The sequence below is a fragment of the Mustela putorius genome, unplaced genomic scaffold, assembly GCF_011764305.1.
Source record: "Mustela putorius furo isolate JIRA1106 unplaced genomic scaffold, ASM1176430v1.1 tig00003866_pilon_pilon_pilon, whole genome shotgun sequence".
NCBI lineage: Eukaryota > Metazoa > Chordata > Mammalia > Carnivora > Mustelidae > Mustela > Mustela putorius.
Window position 1 is genome coordinate 2,792,213 of NW_025422018.1, and position 20,533 is coordinate 2,812,745.

General features: G+C 43.7%; 1 protein-coding gene across 13 annotated transcripts in view; it reads left to right on the forward strand.

The window, feature by feature from the left end:
- Nucleotides 1-253: 253 nt before the first annotated feature.
- Nucleotides 254-20,533, forward strand: part of JADE1 (jade family PHD finger 1) — a 60,907-nt gene continuing 40,627 nt past the window's right edge. For 2 of the 13 annotated variants that reach the window (XM_013053903.2, XM_045066431.1), the window contains exons 1-2: nt 328-391; nt 17,932-18,009. In XM_013053903.2, the coding sequence (XP_012909357.1) occupies nt 18,004-18,009 (6 nt within the window). In that variant the 5' untranslated portion in view covers nt 328-391; nt 17,932-18,003. The other 11 variants (XM_004747919.3, XM_004747922.3, XM_004747920.3 and 8 more) reach the window with 11 other exon arrangements.

Here is a 20,533-nt window from a genome sequence, read left to right on the forward strand (position 1 = left end):
TTTTAAAAGCTGAACAGTGCCACTCTTTGCCAGCTCCCGCGGACGAAGGCCCAGCCGGCTGCGGCGAGGACCGCGAAGAGTTAACGAGGGACGGAGCCCCCCGCGCTGTGGACTCCCCGCGCGCTCCCTCCGCCCTCGTGTCCCCACCCTCTCGTTTTGGCAAGGGATTAAAGTGCTCCCCCCTGTGGCAGCAGTGACCCAGAAATGAGTTTGATTCACAGAGCCCTTCCTCCATAACAAGCCAAACGCCCGTCCGAGAGTGCCTCCCTGCGCGAGTGCCGAGTGTGAGCGCGCCGGCGAGAGCAGGGGCCCGCCCGGCGCGGCCAGAACTCATGCAGCGCGGCGCGAGCGGCGTGGAGCCCAGCGCCTCCGCCGAACCCTTCCGCAGCAGGTACGCGCGCGGGCCGCGGGGGGCGCGCGGGGGGGGGCGCGCCGCGCCTGTGCCCGCGCGTGTCCGCGTGTGGGTCCGTGTGCGCGTCCCGGTACCGCGGCGGCGGCGGCGGCGGCGGCGGCGGCAGTGGCGGCGGCGGCGGCTGCAGGACGAGCCGAGAGGCTCAGCCATATTTGATGGTTTTGTTGCTTTGCTCGGGAGTTCTCGGGAGTAATTTAGTGCCGAAGGTCGCTGCCTAGTGGAAATAATATAGTACGTCATTAATATGGCGCCAAAAGATTGGGTTCTCGATATGTAGCGAGGAGGGAGGGCAGGCAGCCGCCGAGCGCAGCGTTACTATCCCACCAGTAACTTGGGCATTGCTGGGGCGGGGGCCAGAGGAGGAGGAGGAGATGATTTTTGGATCCTGAGAATTGATCTGTATTGGATCAGTAAGTTTAATTATGATTAATTTTCAATTTTGGGGGGGGGCTGAAGACTTAGAGCTTTTTTCTTCTTTCGGATTTGCGAAGAACATGCGGTTTTCAGGTGAATCACCATTTAAACGCGTTTGGGAACAGAAGCCCAGTTTAGTTGGCTTTAGTTGATACAATTTTTTAAAAAGCCAAAGCGCATTAGGCTGCATGAAAGTGGAAAGCATAGTAGCAACTTGGTAGACAGATGGCAATGGCAGAACGCAGGTCCGCGTACATATATGAATCCAGAGTGTGTGTGACCGTGGTGGCGGGGGGACGACTATATTTGTCCAAACATAGGTGTGTGTGTGTCTGTGTGTGTAGGTCCATCTCTGTAGGGTGGCCGCAGCAGCCCTGGCTCTTGTCACCGCGTCACCACATGTCCAAAATATTCTTTGCATCAATTCAAGGGCAGTGAGCAGGGGGTGTAGGGACAGCTTGGCAATTAGATTCTTCCAAATTGGGTTTCCAATAATCAGATCTCTGACTTAAAGCGAGACTGTCTGTAAAGTGTAAAACCCTTCATCGGTGAAATTAGGAAGGAGTTGCATTCGTAGAGCAAAGTACCGATTAACCATGAACTTAAAAACGGATTGCAAATTGCAACCTTTGGCACCATCTGCAAATTGTGGGGGTGGGGTCGCTTGGGCTTCCCTGCCTTAAATGAACGTGCAGTGTGTACCCCGGGACTGCAAGTTGCAAAGCCCTTCAGTGCACGTGTCTGGTGCCTGTGAGTGTGTGTTTGTGAGTTGGGGGCTGTTGTTTGGTAGCCAGCAGGCTTTCCGGATTGTTGGCGCTGGCTTGCAAATGCGGGAGAGGGATGGAATGTGGAATGTTGACCAGGGAACCGAATCCTGTCGGAACGGTCCCATTTGCTGGAGAAATTCGATCCCTTCCACCTCCTTCCCGCTCCCCCCCGCCCGCCTGCGGGCAGGAGGCGGGGCCGAGGACGCGGCTGCTGCTCAAAGTGGCGGAGCGCGGCGGCGGGAGGCAGGTGCACGGCACCCGCCAGTGGGGGTGTCTCAACTTCCGCGGGCGTTTAAATAGCAGGCTCTCTCCCCTCCCACCGGTAATAGGTGACCTGGCGGCCGAGGGCGGCGGGGGGAAGGGGACGGGGGAGACCCGGGAGCGAGCCTCCGTGGCACGTGGGCAGGTGCTGGGTGGCCCCGGGGCCAACTTTTGTAGCCCGCCTCTGGCGTTGGAGGAGAGGCTGCTCCATGTGGAAATGGGGGCGGGCGGCGGCCGAGGTGCTGCTTTCTTGGCCGCGGCCGGAGCGTCACCTAACGGTCCCAGAGGCGCTGCCGCGGGGCCCGGGGTGGGGGGCTTCGGGGGCGGGGACGCCCGGCCCGCCGCGCCCGCGCCGCGGGAGCCCCGCACAAAGCCTGCGGCGCGGGGGCGTCCGCCGCGCCCCCGCCTAGGGAACGGCCCGAAGCCCGTCGCCGTCCCCGTGCCGATTCCGGCGGGCGGCCGCAGGCGTTTGTTTGTTGGTTCCGCGCCGCCTTCCTTGCCGGATGGCTTCCTGTGACAGAGGTGATACACAGTTTCCAGAACTGTCTGGGGGCGGGAGCGAGAGCAGGAGCCGAGCCCGCTCGGGGCTGCTCGCCGCCGCCGCCTCTCCCACCTCACAGCCGTTTCTCGCCGGCGCGCCCGCCCCGGCTCAAAGGTGCCGCCCGGGAGGGACTCGGGGAGGGGGACGGCGCGGCCGTTTCCAGCGGCGCAAGTGGCTTCTGGACGCGAGGGAGCGTTTGATTTGCAACTGGGGCCGAGCGGATTGGTGCAGCTGGCGGCGGCGGGGCGGGAGGAGCGGCGGCGGCGGCGGCGGGGGGTGGCCACTTTCAAATGGAGAGGGCGGCGGCGGGGACGCCGCTGCGGAGGGAGCGGGGCTTGGTTGCGCCACGAGAAGGTGTCATCACTGCACCGGGGCTAATTCCGGCGGAGGTGCCGGGAGTTACTTTCCCCTCCTTCCGCGCTGTTGTTTCTGTCGCCTCGGGAAGAGGAGGAGGAGAGGGAGGAGAGGCAGGGAGGGAGGGGGCGGCGCCGCGCTGAGCCGCGGCCCTGCGCACACCCTGGCGGGAGGCGGGAGCCGTACGAAGCGTTCTCCGGTGCGGGGCGGTGGCCCGGCTCCCCCCACCCCCGACCCACCCCGGGATTTCCCCCTCTCCTCTCCAGCCTTCTTCCCCACAGCGCACCCTGCACTCCTCCCTCCCACAGGGCTCGGCGACCCAGGGTCCTCCACCCCCGCCTCTCGCCCCGGTTCTCCCCCACTCCGACCCCTCCCCCCACCGACCGGGCTCCGGGCTTCCCGACCCTGGGCTCCCCCTCTCGGGCGCGCGGGGGCGGCTGCAGCCCCGGCGCCCGGTGAATGCAGCGAGCAAACAAAAAAGCGGGCGATTTAAACGTGCCTTCGAAACCCGTTAGGAATGCGTCGTCACCCGGAGACCGTTTAAAAGCTGCTGTGGCTGGCTTTCTAGTAACGAGGAGACGGGCGCCCCACCTCGCTTCGGCGGGGGCGAGGGTCCGCGGTCCTCTGTGTAGTCCGCCCAAGAGGGAATTGAAATTTTCTTTTCGTAAAACGATAGCTGCAACTGAATGACACGACAGCAACATTTTTAGGGAAGTGGGAGAAAATCTGAGGTTTCCATTAATAAGGAATGCGTAGGGGCTTATTTTCCAAAGATTTTTATTAGTGAACTATTTTTCCGTTTTAGGAAACCCACTGTGAAAGAAAGCCTTAATCTTTGGTTACTTGTAGTTCAAGGCTTTCATTATCTTTAAAAGCTGATGAGCTATTTTTATAGTTCTAAGGTACAGGGAAATTATTTCACTGAAAGCTTGTTTAATAGTGGTCCACAATGGTTAGAGATTACTACAGGAAGTTGCATTTTGATCAGATCACAGCTGATCAAGATTTAATCACTTCTAGGTAAAGGAAGAGTTCTACATAACCATACTTAGAGACAGATTTAACACTTTAGGTACAGTAATTGTAGTGAAGTGGGTAACATGTTGGGAGAGAGAGAGGGTGTTTTAGGGGTGACATTTAATAACAAAGATCTGCAACCCGGAATTTTATTACTTATTTATTCCAAATATTTCGGTCTTATTTAATGTCCCTTTTAAATTAGATGACTTCCTGGTTGGTATTTTGCTTTTCTTAAGTTTGTGTATTTTTATATTTGTATATGAATTGGCATCTTTGATGTCTGCAACAAGTAAAATTTTCAATTATGTGTTTATTTTCCCCATATCTCCCTTCATTTTTATGGTAGCCAGACAAAAGGGAGTTGCCTGATAGGCTGTAGACCTTGAATTTGATTCCATCTTAAGCTCAAGATCGGAAGCTGCTTTTTTGTAAGAAAAGTTGGATGGGCTGCCTTAGAAATTTTAACTATGACAAAGCTAGGTGTATGTTCATTTAAAAGGAGAAAAAAAAGTTTATCTAATTAGTTCCTCCTTCCTCCCTTAACAGGTTTTAGCCTATAATGAGCGGTTTAGCCTTTTATTAGTTACTAAGGTTGAAAGAATAGCTGTAAGGAGAACACTGAAAAATAGTAAGTGTGCTTGAGAATGAGAGGAGAGGAAAAAACTCTTAGGAGTTTAAGGAAATGTTTCATTTTAAAGGGACTGTTGTTTAGTTCAGAGGCTTGGGGGGAAAGATTAGCCAAAAACTTGGAGAACTTGGAATGAAAACAGATCTGCATGTGAATTGTCTATAGTAGGCATTTAATAAATAACAGATTTTTGACTTTTAGGAGCCCTTAGTGACCTAAAGTATTATTACAGAGGTGGTGTTACATGTGTGTTGTTGGAAATCAGAAAATACAGAGAAGCAAATATAATTAACATATTCCTGCTATCCAGAGATCACTGATCACCACTGTATCACTGTAGATAACTGTGCTTATATATGTAGTCTTAAATCAAAATGAGATCATACTCTACATACAGTTCTATAAAGATTTTTTTTCCTCTCCCTTGTCTGCCAGCTAGGTAAATTTTCATCTCTATTACTGGGGTATATTCAGATATCCTCAGTTGGCCCTAAAATATAATGGCAGCTTTGTCTAAATTAATACTGTCCAGCTGAGGATCAATTATTGCATCTGGTGATTATTTCCCATAAGTAGATTTTAATCTGTAGTTACTTTTTGACAGAATATCTTACATTGTGTAATCAAGCCTTTGGAATTAATCATGACTGGATTTTTAAAAAGTTAAAAATGAAAATCGCATTTTATTGTAATTTGGGATTACATTTGGAAATTTCTTGCTTGAAAAATACTTTGAAGAAATTTGCCTGACGTTTTTATCTGGAGGCTTGTTGGGAAAAGAATTATCAACTGTTTGTTTCAGTACTGAGGTGGTTGGAACAGCAAACATCAAGATCTCAAACTGATCATGTCCTGTATCTACGATTTGTGAGGAGTAGGAAAAAGGCATATGAATCTCAGTTTGCTTACTTCCTGTTGTGAAGCTCTTGGCTTTTTTGGTATTGTGGGACACCCATTATACCATTGCAGTAAACAGTCTGTCAGAATGTGCATTGTAAACCCAGTTTCCCTACAAGGTTAATAAAATAGACATCTTGGCCAGTACATTTTGCTTTTTATTTGGATTGGCATCAAAAAGTTTGGCTCAGTTGTTCAGTTATACCAGTATTAAACTTCTTTCCTCCCCTCTTGGTAAGTTAAAACATTGGTATCACATTCAACAGTACATTAAAAATTTTTAATTTTTATTTATTTATCTTTAAAGATTTTATTTATTTATTTATTTATTTATTTGACAGAGATCACTAGTAGGCAGAGAGGCCAGAGAGAGAGGAAGGGAAGCAGGCTCCCTGCTGAGCAGACATGGGGCTCCATCCCAGGACCCTGGTATCATGACCTGAACCTAAGGCAGAGGCTTTAACCCACTGAGCCACCCAGGTGCCCCTAACATTTTTTTAAAAATTTAAAATAAAGGGTGGCTTTGCTTGGAGTTATTAGTTCTTAGTATCAGAAGCCTGGCAGGAAACTTAATAAGAGTATTTTAATTCCCGAGACAAGTTATTTCCTTGAAGTTATTCCTGTTCAGTCTGTTTTCTCCATTTTCAAGATCTTGCAGTGGCTTATGTGATTCATTATTTAAAATTTGGACAGTTAGTACATTACTTGTAGTATATGATATTTAGAAAGTTTGAGATTGATTTGAGAGTTTATTGTCATTTGCCTGGCATACTTATATAAAAGTATTGGTCTGTGATCTTGAGGGGTGTTAGGTTTTAGGTTTTTGTTGTTTTTGCATTTGGTGGAGTAAGTTCCCTGCATTCCTTAAATATGCCAGGGCGGCCTTAGAGAGCCTTTTTACTTTTGAGTGGAAGTGGCATCTTGTCTGCAGGTTTGGCTTAGGGTCAAGTATCCTCTGAGTCCAAACAAAATGTAGTGTAAGAGGATATTGCTCCTGACTCTGGTGATGTTATTGTGGCCATCTCTGGCCTAGGCCTTGAATGATTACTAATAATGTCATTCCTCACCTGAAAGCGACAAAAATATTACCAGACATGGAATGGAAAACTTAGTTGTTGGGCAGTTGCCATTCTGTAGTAACTGTGGACCAATGGTGTATGATGTGCAGTTAACAAATGTTCAGGATCAAACTTGATTACTCTAAAACCAGTTCAGTATTTACTTTTTGCTTTTGGTTCTCCAGGTGGAATCAAAACATAATTAGGTGATTGAGGATAGTTGAAGTTCATTTTTAAAAATATCTTGGGTTTTTTTGGGCTTGTTTGAGGAAGGAATTAAGCCACAATATTCTCTTGTTGTAAAAACACTCAAAATTGGCAGTGGTATATATATGTATATGTAGTATTGATTAGTGTTTGCACAGGAGATTTTATGAAATCTCCTGACAACTTCTAAGACTGTTTCTTAGCACTGATTTTAAATGACGATTTCAGTGGTGAGAGTCCAAACTGAAAAGTAAAAGGAGTATGTATATATATATATTTTTTTTTCTTCTTCTTACTCCTTACTCCAGAGTAAGGAGCAAGAATTAGCAAGGGTAACAAGTTGCTGGAATTGGAGTGGAAGTATATGGTTGGTTTTTGTTTAACACAAGGTACGCTAAACATTATTTAAGATTTTTTCTTGATTACTCATGGTCATCTTTACAAGTATCAGTTATTTCAGTGTTGAAATATAATGGGTGCATTTAAGATGTAGAGGCTGAGTACTAGTGGCTTATAACTTCTTTAAAGTCAAGCGCACTTGAAATCTGAGGCCTGTAGAACCTCTCCCCAGAAAAATTGAGTTGCACTGAAATTTGTGTGTCATTTCAGGGATTTGGGGGATACTTTTAAATGTATTGTTGGAATTCCATTTTACTGTTTAAATTCTGGTGATTTCTTTTTATGATTTCTCTCTGATACTTTCATATCCTTGTTAGCCATGTATTCTTAAAATGCCTGTCTAGAACAGTCTTTTTTTTTTTTTCCTTATTGGTTATTGGCTTAAAATTTAAGTAAGAAATGTGTTAGAAGTTATTATAATTTATTTTTTATTAAAGATTTTATTTATTTATTTGACAGACAGAGATCACAAGCAGGCAGAGAGGCAGGCGGAGAGAAAGGAAGGGAAGCAGGCTCCCTGCCAAGCAGAGAGCCTGATGTGTGGGGCTTGATCCCAGGACCCTGAGACCATGACCTGAGCCCAAGGCAGAGGCTTTAACCCACTGAGCCACCCAGGCGCCCCAGAAGTTTTTTTAATTTAGTGTGCACTGGCCCCAAGTAGGAGTCTTCAGGGGTTTGAGAAAAAGTCACAGGTTTCTAGACATGGTCATTAATTTGCTTATAGCATCCCCATCTCTCTTCTCCCCTTTTGAGTCTTCCCTGTTCTAGTTAAAAACTTCCTGAGGAATGAGTGTGTCTGATCCTTAACTTTGTAAGCTTTAAGGCACTTATTTGCCCAGGACCTGGTCATTGATTTACATTTCACTAAACATACATGATGCTTGTTTATAAGCATAGTACCAGTATGTTGATTTGTAGCAGAGATCAGTACAGTCTTTGCAGAGGGCCAGACAATAATTATTTTAGGTTTTGTGGGCCTGATTGTCTCATAGAACTGTTTAACTCTGCTTTTCTAAGTATGAAAGCAGTCTCAGTGGACAAAAAAAATTAATGAATGAACATGACTGTGTTCCAATACAACTTTATTTGTGGATAGTGAAATTTTGAATTTTTCTTAATATATCATGAGATGTTCTTTTGACTCCCCCTCTGGCCCCCCCCATTTAAATATGTAAAAATCATTTTTAGTTCTGGAGCTAGACAAAAACAAGCTGTGAAATTCTGATTTATATTGAGCCTAACCATTACCTGGTCACCATATTGTTCCTGTTGGGGCTAAGTTACCTTTCTGTTGGGAACCTGAAATAAGCTGAAATCATAAAAAACAACAAAAAAAACCCAAGTTGGTTTGATAAATACAGAGGAAGTTTGCTAGTCTGAGGGCTGTGGTTCTTAATTTTTTTGTTCTTAGATTCCACTTGAGGATAGAATTTATACCATGGGCCTTTGTGTACTTGGGAAAGCACACTTAGGTAGTCACACCCTCCCAAGGGACCCTGGCCAAGAAGCCTCATGTAAGGGAATATGGATTATAGACTGGAGTTCCCTGCAGAGGGAGTTTACCTGTTTCCAGGTAGGATGTGTGTGTCCTCCGACCGCTCCAAAGCTAATGCCTGCTGCTCAGAGGACTCATACCCTCTGTGATTAGTGTTCAGGAAACTACCGGCACACTCTTCTTCCAGCTCTACCTTTTGTGTGCTCCACCAGGCAGAAGGACATTTACAGCTGTCTTCATACCAGCTTGCCAGGAAACCATGTTTCCGTTTCTAAGTTAACAGACTGTTTTTCATTGATTATTTTCATTGTCTGCTCCCTGATAATATATAGTTTGTGGCCTTAATCTTTAGATAGTATCTTTCTAAATCATAGTCCGTGTCTAGGAGGGGAGAAGCCTATGGTGTAGGCACTGGAATGCCCACTCACCTTGGGAACTGGTCTTTTGTTTGGAGACTGGCTTTGTTCTAGATCTGTGTGTTTTTGCTCATGCTGCTTAACCTCTCCAGAATTCAGTGTATTCATCTTTAAAATTAGGAAAAGTGGATTAAATTATCTCTGAAATGTTTTCTAATGCTGCAGCCATTTTATGGGTTTCTTTTTGGGAAGATTTCCTGCAAACCCAGTCCATGGGTGAGACTCTTTTTTCAACCTTCAACTCAGAGTACTTTTTGAGACCTTGTTGCTGGGTTTTGAGACCAACTTTATGTGTCAGTGATCATAATAACAAGACTTGTACAATTGTGATAATGTTTGTTCTCATATGGAACTCAGATGATGTGTAAGTGCTGTTTTTGTTAAGTGTGCTATCCAGGTCTTAAAACCTACAACATTGGGAGTCCCCCCCCCCCCCAACAGTATTTTAACAATTTTTGGTGACTTAACATTGTTAGTGGTAACAGTTTCTGACAACTGGCTATAATTGAGGAGTAAAGTCCTCAAAACAGTTGCATTTCAATCTGTGCACAGTGTTAATTGTCATTAGCCGGTTGAGTCTGGTTTCTGCAGAAGCTGCTTTTTATATCCTATATAAGAACACCTGGTTTAAGCATTTAAAAATCTTTTAAAATTACCCTGTATACACTTTGCATTTATTGACTTATTCTTACGTGGGCAGAGTGAGGGTTTGTAGACTTCCTTTCTATCCTTACCCTCACCTTTGTTCATGTAGAAGTATCTCCTGTTACCATTTGGTTTTTCTAAAAGTGTTCTCTACCTTCAGGGGACTTTGAGACTTTGAGCTGGTGTGTGTATGTGTGTTATATAAATTAGAATTTGGTGCGTGTGTGTCTGTGTATGTATGTTACGTAAGTTAGAATTTGGTTCAGAAACCCCAGGGTAGACTGGAACACAACTTCTGATTTCAGTAAATATTCTAGGAAAAAAAAAACTTTTAGTTTTTCCTGGTTAATTGTTTAAAAAAAAAAAGTGTAAAGAGGGTTAGGGCATATGGGGCAAATAGGCTTTATCTCATGAATTCTGACTGAGTGGTGGTAGCACTGTGTTAAGAAGGATTCTGAAGTCATGTCTGGTCTTGTGGAAAAGAATGACCTAATTTATTAATGCCTGTCATGGGTGGAGGAAATGGCCTGTTTGGTAGCCATCTCTGGAATGTAGCTTTTTTTATTTTTTATTTTTTTCCAAAATAGTAGTACTCTTCCAATGGCCAGGAAGTGGAAAGTTTATTCTTTAAAGGTAGTTTAAACCCTAGTTTTCCTGTCTAAATTAATTTTTTCTATTCTTATTGCATATATTTTAGTGACCTGCTACTAGTAATGGCTGTTCTTACGTGTTTTGAAAACTTTTGCTTTTAAGTAAATAATGAGTGGGTGATAATAGCATTTTATGGTATTACCCTGTTACCTTTTTTACTTTTTTCCTTCTGTACTACTATTCCATCAAATATTCTTTAGAAGGCAGGCATAAATAAGCCTTTGGTACCTCATAGTTTATTGATGGCTGCTTCTTTTAGACTTGGTGCTTCACATGGGACTCAGAAGTTGTGCTCCCAGGGTCTTTTTTTTTTTTCTTTTTAAAGATTTTATTTATCTATTTGACAGAGAGAGAGAGAGAGAGATCACAAGTAGGCAGGGTCCGCTGAGCAGAAAGCCCGATGCGGGACTCGATCCCAGGACTCTGAGATCATGACCTGAGCCGAAGGCAGTGGCTTAACTCACTGAGCCACCCAGGCGCCCCTAGATCTTTATTTTTTAAGATTTTATTTATTTATTTGAGAGAGACAGACAGAAATAGTGACAGCATGACTGGGGAGGAGAGAAGCAGGCTCCCCGCGGAACAGGGAGCCTGACCTGGGTCTCAGTCCTAGGAGTCTGGGATCATGACCTGAGCTGAGGCTCCTGCTGAGAATATAGATAGAACAGAAGAGACTTTTGAGTAGATAGAAGTAGGGATAGAAGCTCAAGATTGGAGGCCATGGTGACCAGCTGCCTTTGTTGTTTGGATGTGAATTCCGTTATTCCCACGTCAAGGGAAGTTAAATAAATTCTAAATACAGATGATTGGAATGTTTTGTCATAGCTGCTCTTCAGTTGCTATCTCTAATTTGAGTCAGTGATTACAGAGACCTGTGAGGGGTTTGATTGTTTTTAGAGCTCATAAGCAGGGATTGGATTATTTATAAATTTGGCAGATGGGAACTGCTTGTGATTTGTTAAAAACCACTCAAATTTGTAAATTCTTTAAAATCTTGAAAAAATTTTATTGACTTTTAAAGGCTGAGTTTACAAATCATGAAGAATTTACAGTGAACTAAGGCATTATAGCACTTAGGCTTTTATTAGTAATGTTTGTACGAATAAATAATGTAGTCATGATTATCTGGTCAGTTATAATCTTTTTTGGGAAAGGTGGTTATTTATTGCTAATATAAACTCCACTGAATATTTTCAAGTGTGACATATTCACAAAAGCTCTATAGTAGCTTAGGCAGCATTTTTTTAAAACAGATTTTGATATACGACATTATAAAGGACATTTTTTAAAAGTTCCCATTTTAGGGGGTTTGAAATATTTGGACAAGGTTAAAACTTTAACACTTAAAATCTAAGCAGTTTGTCATTTACATCAAATATATGATTTTTTTTTTTTTTAACCAGATCTAACCCTTGCTTAAAGTGAGGAAGCTGGATTTGAGTTATAGTCACACTAGTATTTTTAGACTCTCAGTGAGCATATGAATTAGATAATGTTGCCAATTTGAAAACTTCCGAGCAATTAATGTTGTTCTTTAAAAACAGGTAAGAAACCAGCTGGATTTCTTTCACATTCATTTGGGAATAGAAAATTACTATCAAGTATAGATCATTATTATATTTGGATACTTTGTTACACTGGGTATTGTGTATGCCACAGAAGTTAAGAAGGTGACTTTTTAAGAAAATACAAGTTTTTTTTTTATTTGTTTTGTTTTTAAAATAGGGGGGTATTCAGTAACTTAGGAATCAAAGTATCAATTACATAATGTTTAAAAATAATATCCAAATTGTATGAATTTATCGAACAGAAAGGAAGTAGCTCATTATAAAATACTTTTTATGTAACCATGAGTTGGTGTCTGAAAATATTCTCCTTTATATACATTTTTATATTACACATTTTCTGAATACATCTTTAAATATAGTACATTTAGGTATCAGATTAACTTTGACAGGAAATGGAAGGACACCAGTAAATTTAGAGATAATATGATGGGGGTACCTGGGTGGTGTAATTGAGTGTCTGACTCTTGGTTTCGGCTCAGGTCATGATCTCAAGGTCTTGAGATCAAGCCACACAGTGAGCTCTGTGTTCAGTGGGAAGTCTGCTTGAGATTCTCTTTTCTTCTCCCCTCCTGTTCATGCTTTCTCTCTCTCTCTCAAATAAATAAATCTTTAAAAATAATATAACAAGAATAACACCAGTTAAATGTCAATTAGATATTAAAGTGAAAGCATCTCAAATTCTGTAAAGCCAAGTGAGCATAAGATACACTTTGTATATGAGAACTCAGTCATTCATCCAATAGTTTATTTTCAAATACAGTATATTTATTTATTCATGAGAGACAGAGAGGGAGAGGGAGGCAAAGGGAGAAGCAGGGACCCCCCAATGTGGGACTCGATCCTGGGACTCTGGGATTGCGACCTGAGCCGAAGGCAGACGCTTAACGGACAGAGCCACCCAGGTGTCCCCACTAGTTTATTTTAATACATAGCATTTTTTTAGGTGATAGCATAGAGAAGTCCTTACAGGTGTTTAATTGAGTACCTTCTAGAACTTCTTTAGAGTGAAATAAGAATGAGACATAATGGCTAATACTTTGAGGAAGAAGCCTGACTTTCTATCTATGAGCTGTAAGATAATTAAAATCACTAGGGTGTAATCCTTACTATAACTGTAGACTTTATAGCCTGATAAATGGTCTTGTTATGCCACAGAGAGTAATTCTAGTAACTGGACAGTTTCTTTTCCTCAAATATTGGACCCTCTTTCCCAGGAATAGCACTGAATAAACATCTTCAAATTCTTAATTATCTCATTCCTTTTTTAAACCCCTTCACTCCTTATCCCGGAAGTCATTTCTCATTCTTTATTCCTCAGAATCACATACCAGTCATGCCTCCCTGGGACCACACCCAGGTCACTGAACTTGTTCACTCTTCAGTAAATTCCTGAGCCACCTTGGGAATGGATTCCTTCAGCTAATGGCTGCTCTTAGCTTCCGGGCATGCTGATGTATTTCCCCCAGTTTCAGTCTGAGGAATTTCAGGGTACCTTGCTATCTTATTTATGTATGCCGTGTCCCACTGTAATCCTTGAATGACAGTCAAGTAACCTTTATAGCAGTTACTGCAGTGAAGCCACTTGTCTAGTTTACCGTATCATCTGTTGGGCCATTTCGGATCCTGTTCACCCTATCTTGGGTATCCAACTCAATACAGATTTAATTGAATTAATATAGTAGTTTATCCACTCATTTTAACCTGTGTGAAGAGAAGATTGAAGGAGAGTGGTTTGCATGTAATGTCCACAAGGATGGTAATATAAATAGTGCCTATGCTTGGTGAGGAGTTGGTGCCTAGTTGTCTTGGCATGCCCCTGCCTGCAGTGGAGGTGCCTGGAGATTGGCACTGGATACATCCAGCCAGGGTCTTTAGCCAGGGACTTGGCCTTTGACTTGGCCTTTCCAGGCAATGTTATTATAATCAGGCTTCCTAGGTAGTCTTCTTCTCTTTGGACAAAGTCCCAAATTTCTAATAATTAGTATTTTTATCTGCCTAGCTGTTCTGCTTCTCATGGCAAAGGGATACTCCAGGCTCTTGTAAATTGCGTCCTCTTGAGTCACTTTTGATGAAACCAGGCAGAGTGGGTAGGGACTGAACCCAGAGTTCTGGGTGTGTTTTATTGTAGCTGTCCTGAGGCTATTTTATGCAGGACCCTCTCCATGTTGTCTTATTTTCATATTTAATTAAAAGAGGATCTCTGTTTGTTTGGTTTTTTAAAGATTTTATTTATTTATTTGACAGATCACAAGTAGGCAGAGAGGTAGGTGGAGAGGGGGAAGCAGACTCTCCGTTGAGCAGAGAGCCGGATGCAGGGCTCCATCCCAGGACCCTGAGATCATGACCTGAGCCAAAGGCAGAGGCTTAACCCACTGAGCCACGCAGGCGCTCTGAGGATCTCTGTTCTGAAGAACTCTGTAAATTTCTAGAGACACACATATGGCACATTTAGGTGCTCATACAAAGCAAGAATTGATTATTGAAGAAAGTAACACATTGAAAAGCAGGGTGAAAAAGTTTTTAAAACAAGATGGAATGAGTGGTACAAAATGTAAGTGCTTGTAATTGGAATGGTAGACCATGCCTACTGGCTTTTTGCTGAGGCCCCCAGAGGAGAAGAAGGGCAGAGAAGCCAGCGTTAGCAGAGGAACGGAAAGAGGCTTGGCGCAGCAGAGGCAAGCCTAGATGTTAGGAGAGATGCTTGGGTAGAGTTGTGAGGGGCCAGGTGGCAGAAAACTTATGAGTTTCTGGCTGGACTAATTTGTAAGTGTGCAGCAGACGGAGAGATTTGTATAAGGAATGACTTGATGTGGTCACCTATTAGAGAAGATTAATTTATTGTAATAATCAGAAGGGGTAAGAGATTGCAGGCACAGAGAATGAAAGGGAGGTGCTTAAAGCTATACAGATTTAGGTGTTTGAAGACAAATCGGTGAGGCAGAGTTAGGGGAACTTGAAAGAGTCCTACATTATGAATCGGTAAGGCTCGGCAATAGGATAAAAGATAAAAAGGAAAGTGTACTAGTAAACACTTGAGCAAATAGTAAGGTTCTGGTTATGAAGATGCTGTGCAGAGTAATATGGTTTGTTACATGTATGTTGACAGATATTCCAGTGCTTTTTCCAGAATGTTGTGCTTCTACTTTTGGCTACCTCTCCTTACTCTTTAGGACTCTGCTCCGGCAATTTGTCCCTGGCTCCATCAAGCTCTGTTCCTGCAGAGCCTTGTGTCTACTACTGTCAAGCACTAACCGTGACTGAATTTCTGTTGACTGTCCTCAACCAGACGTGTTCATGGGGTGTGTTATACGCTATTATATCTTCTTGTGCTTTCTCTGAAGTGTTCTTTTAATTATTACTTACTACACTATCGTCTAGATAATAATCAGCCATGCCCTAAAGAGTCCGCAAAGGTAATGATGAAGAGGGCTCTCTGTTTCTCACACTCGCTTTTATTGGTCAGATGTTTGAAGCATACCACCACTGTATTGTGTATCTTGAAGATACTAAAGTGTACTTTGATTTCTTGACGCAGCAAGTAACCCCAGGTGAGAGAAATCAGCCTGATGTCAAGGTTTAAGTGTATTAGAGAACAGAGGAGGAGATTCTGCTGGCACTAACCCCTGTTACTGTGCCAGGTTCCCTGGAGAAGTATAATATAGCATTCTCAACCTTCATTTCTCAACATCTTTCAGGGTGGATGAAAATGGAATGCGTTAGGAGGAAAATACTATTTTTATTCTTCTTTTACTTGCATAATTTTGCTTGAGAGAGTGTTTATATATATGTGTTTAGGAGCATCATTCTATTTTGGCCAATGCTGGCATTTTTCATTTAGTTGAACTGGGTGTTTTCTCTGGGGTTGTGTTTGAAGGCTAGGAGGAACACTTTTTGACTGAAGAGGATGCTAAGTTCTTCAAGCTCTTTTTAGGTAAATTTAAGTTGTTTGAGTTAGTGGAGATGTGATCAGCACTGGTTTTCTTGTGTCTAGTCTGGGGTGGGAGCTACATCTCTTTTGGGTCACATCACACCCTTTTTTTCTTCATTTCTTTTTCTTTTTTTTTTTTTTTTTAAAGATTTTATTTATTTATTTGACAGACATAGGGAGAGAGGGAGCACAAACAGGGGTAGTGGGAGAGAGAAAAGCAGGCTTCCTGCTGAGCAGGGAGTGTATTGTGGGCTCCATCTCAGAACCCTGGGATCAGGACCTGAGAAAGGCAGATGCTTAATGACTGAGCCACACAGGTGCCCCACACCCTTACTTTTTAAAGGAATTCCTCTTTAGGTAGCCCTTCCTTCTTTGTTCCTTACTTTCTTCTTCCTTCATTCCTTCTTTTTTTAAAGTTGCTTGGTGTAAATAGGCTTTGGGGAGCTTGAAGCTGTTTTTAGGAAAAAATGGTCTTTTGCTTTATCCTCTTCTCCCTGTGCCTCCTGTTGGAAGGGAAACAAGGCTGCCCTCCCTGGAAGGTTGGAGGACGTTTAGCTGTCAGTAGTTGATGTTTTTGGCATGTGGTGACTGGGCAGGAAAGACAGTCCTTCCAAGTGGGGAGTTGGCCACAGATGTTTGTGGACGCTTCTGACTGGAATTGGCCTGCCCCAGGCCAAGTTATAGATTGCTGAGTGTTAGTTATGGGTGAATGGAGCTCTGCAGAAAAGGGATGGGTGGGTTCTAGGACTATGACCCCGCCCCCATGGTATGAAACCTTAGGGCACAAGGTAGCCCATGACCCAGATCCCAAGTCCTATCTGGGCTGCCACTTGGTAAATTGTTTTATTAATGGTTTTTGAAGAATCAGTTTGTGAACAGAAGCCCACAAAGCTTAACTGGTGTCTCGGGGAGAAAATATAAAGTGTTGGAATTACAGATTAGGGGCCTAACATTTGAGTCAATCATATAGGTCTCTTTTGTAGGTGGGAACTACACTGTGTAGACTACAGTGTATGATGGATTTCTGCCTTTTTTGGTCTGCTCTTTAGTAGGTCCATTTAGAGTGGAGCTTTGGGTTTCTAATTTCTATCTTGTTCTAACACAGTGGTTCTCCACATTTTAACCCACACTGTTCCTGTGCTCTAGGCTACAAGAAACATACCGCATTCCAATGCTCTGATTCCCAATGAGGAGGATCTTGGGATGTACTTTTCTTGAGGGGCTGGGTGTGTACTTCTGACTTGAAAAGTCCTTTTCTCTCATCAGGAATCATTGCCCTGCAGTAAGATCAAGTTCCTAAAAATACCAAGGGAATCAGTAATTTCAGTTTGGGAAAGCCTTTTGGATTTCTTTGGAGAGCCGCCTGTGCGAGTATGACCAGGGAATCCATCTTTATAAGTTCATTGACTGGCTTTTAGTCTCAGGTCACTGTCTGCTAAGTAGAGTCTCTTACCAGGTAATGCTGGAGGTCTGTTATCACTGGGAAGGAGTTAGCAAGAGCAAGTTGGGCCAGGTGTCTGTCTGGCTAGGTTAGGTTGGACCAGGCTGTAAGGAATTGGGTGAAGTTCAGTGAAATAGGATTTGGTGTGAACTTGGGGGAGGAGCTACCTAAACTTTTTTTGATTTCATTCCTCACAAGTAAAGGGGAAGGGGCAGGATCAGCTACTATGTCTGGTTCCTTCCTCATGGAGCTTTGAATGCCAAGGGGACGGAGATGGCTGGAGGAGATCATTGCTTTCCTAATACCCCATTTATTTTGTTCCGGCAGCTCCAGGTTATTTGGCTTTTAGGATTATTAGCAAAATTTGCCTGAGAAGCATAATCATGCCCAGTGCAGTGTAAATATTCACACATTCAGGCACAACCTCCTCCCCATCCCCCATATACACACGTAAAATATGAATCTGTCTGTAGTGAGGAGGCACTGTGCTCATTGCTGCGGGTTTCTTTCTGCTTTGCTTGCTGCCAGTCAGCTAAAAAGACTCCTGGAGTAGTTGTAGTGATAATGTCACTGGAACTAGAGAGAAACGTGGCACCTTTAGGAGACCTACTGATTCGTGACTTCGCCACCCCTCCCCCTCTTTGAACCTGTTCTGTTAAAAATTGCACCTAATTATGTATCTTTGGTCTTTTGGCTGTTTACAATTCAAATGCTACTTAAAGCCAATTGTTTGCTTTTGTATGCTGTAAATCCTGGGCTGCCATCTGAAGCACAACTTGATGATTGTGTATTATCATCTTGGGTTAAGTGCTGTCTCATTGCTTTGCAGGCTGCCTGCTGTTTCCCGGGGAGATCATGAAACGAGGTCGCCTTCCCAGCAGCAGTGAGGATTCTGACGACAATGGCAGTAAGTCCTGCTTTGTTGTTCTTGGAGCCTACCCGGGTTTGGGTTGGTGTAGAAACATGATTTTTTAATGTAATGCTTTAAATAGCTGAGGCCCTTCGCATATCAGGCAGGTCAGAGAAAGCCAAGGCCTCTGAGTGTGAGACTGCAGGTCTGTAACCAAGTCTTTCTGGTAAGGTTGACTGTAGGCGGGCATTCCTCAGACTTCCTGTTTGTTATCCAAGGGTGAACAAGACAGTTCCAAGAGTCACTGGCATGTCTCTTTTTCCTAAACATCATTTATAGCACTTAGACCTGCTATTTATGAAGAGGGAACTTAATTGAAACCAGTTAATTATCAACTAGTCCAACCTGAGACAGGGGGTAGATTGAGTGTGATGTGAGAATATTAAGTATAGGTTTTTAGTGAGGCAAGAGTCCATGCTCTTCACTTGACTTTTAACGTGACTGTATTTAATACTACTCCTGTCTGCATCTCTGCTCTCTGGCATCCTTGTATTTTCACAGTGCAGCTGAGAACCAGAAGTTGGCTTCCAGGCAGTCAAAATAAATGTCATACAGCTTCTGTGTATTGAGAAGCTAACATACTACTCAAAAGAGCTCTTCTCAGATAACAAGGGAATTTTGTACCTAGCACAGTGCCTGAGCTCCAGCCTGTTGGCTTATGTTTTAGGTTACATATGAAACTAGGGAAACCTGCTTGCTCTGCTGCATGATGGGAAAGGTATTAGGCTGCTTTCAAGGAACTCTGTCTTAGACATACATAAAATCTAGGTCTGACAGTCATTAGGGGAGTAACAGAGATGTCTCTTTGACGCTTGTTGGAAATGTGTGTGTGATATATATATATATACATATATATATACACAAAATATATAGGCACAAATTCAGAGGACATGAGGACCAGGGAAACACAGGATTGACATTTGGACAGGTCCTGAAGGATGAAATAGTTTTTAGGCAAACAGGATTGTTTTCCGTTTTCTGGTCTGGAAGTCTTCAGCAGAGTAAAAGCTGTAAATTATAGAGAGCAACGCTTTGCTGGTAAAGGTGGCCACATTGACAGCCATGAGAAACCTACTGGAAGGAACCATGAAAACCAGAAGACCTCAAACACGGCATTCTGTAGGGGGTTTTGGGGACAGGCGTGGGGCAGTGGGATGTAGATTTGGTGGCTGTTGGAGCGGCGTTGGGTGTGTGGGGTACATGGAATGCTAAGTTGTGACAAGATCATGCAAGGCTGGGCTTGACAAGCTAGGGGATCGGGGACTTTGGGGGCAGATGGTAGGAGCTGCTGATGTTTAGCACAGGGGAAGAGTTAACTGGGTGAAGGAAGGAGAGGCATGGAGGTTTGGGGGCTGCAGAGAGCAGGGCTTCCCTTTAATTTCAGGGAGAGGTGTTGAGGGTGGGTGCCCAGGCACAGGCAGCTAAAACCACTTGGGAGAGCCCTTGGGAGAGCCTTCTGAACTTCTTAGCGCTTGTCTGTACACAGCCCTCACTACCTGTTTTTTGCTCTGATATTTACTTAGGCTTTTTACTCCTTGAGGCAAAAACATGCTGATATTTCTCTTCTGCCCCCTGTGGTGCCTATCAAAGTGTTCTCAGGAGTCATAAGTACTCAATAAATGCTTGCTGTTTGCTTGAATACACAATTTTGTCCTACAGCAATTTTAAAAATGTCTTGCTTTTTAGGATCAGAATTAATCAGAAGAAGGTTTTATGAATTACTTTCACATACTAATAATGCTGGATACAAAGCTTGGAGTCCTGTTTTAATATATTTTTTGGCATTAAGCAGCAGGTTTATGCTCACTGTGTTTGCTCTTGTTGCTGCTTCATCTCTTCCCTGAGAGAGCTGGGTTAGAGGAGGTTCTCTCGGAGGCACCTGGCTGGCTCAGTCGGTAAGGCATGCAACGTCTAGTATTGGGGTTGTGAGTTTGAGCCCCACGTTCGGTATAGAGATTACTAAAATCTTTTTTTTTTTTTTAATATTTTATTTATTTATTTGACAGAGACAGAGCAAGAGCGGGAACACAAGCAGGGGGAGTGGGAGAGGGAACAGCAGGCTTCCTACTGAGCAGGGAGCCCGATGCGGGGCTTGATCCTGGGACCCTGGGATCATGACCTGAGCCGAAGGCAGACGCTTAACCGACTGAGCCACCCAGGTGCCCCCCTGAGATTACTAAAATCTAAAAAGAAATGGAAGACTAGGTTCTCCTGGAACATTCTCTCAGACTTATAGCCTTTCCCTCTCTGGTCTAGAGCTGCCCAACAGGATGGAAATGTTCTTATCTGCTGTAATTGAGGAACTCTAGGTTTTAAGATTTTGTTTAGTTTTAATTAATTAAAATGTACATTAAAAGAAGTTGCATGTGGCTACTGACGACCATGTTGAACAGTGCAGTTGTGGGCCATGGCTCAGTCTATTCCTCAGCTGCACAGAGGATCCTGATAGTCCCAGAGGCCCTTGTATGGGTCTGTTTGAGCTGCCAGAACAAACGGCCACAGACTGGGTAGCTTAAGCAGC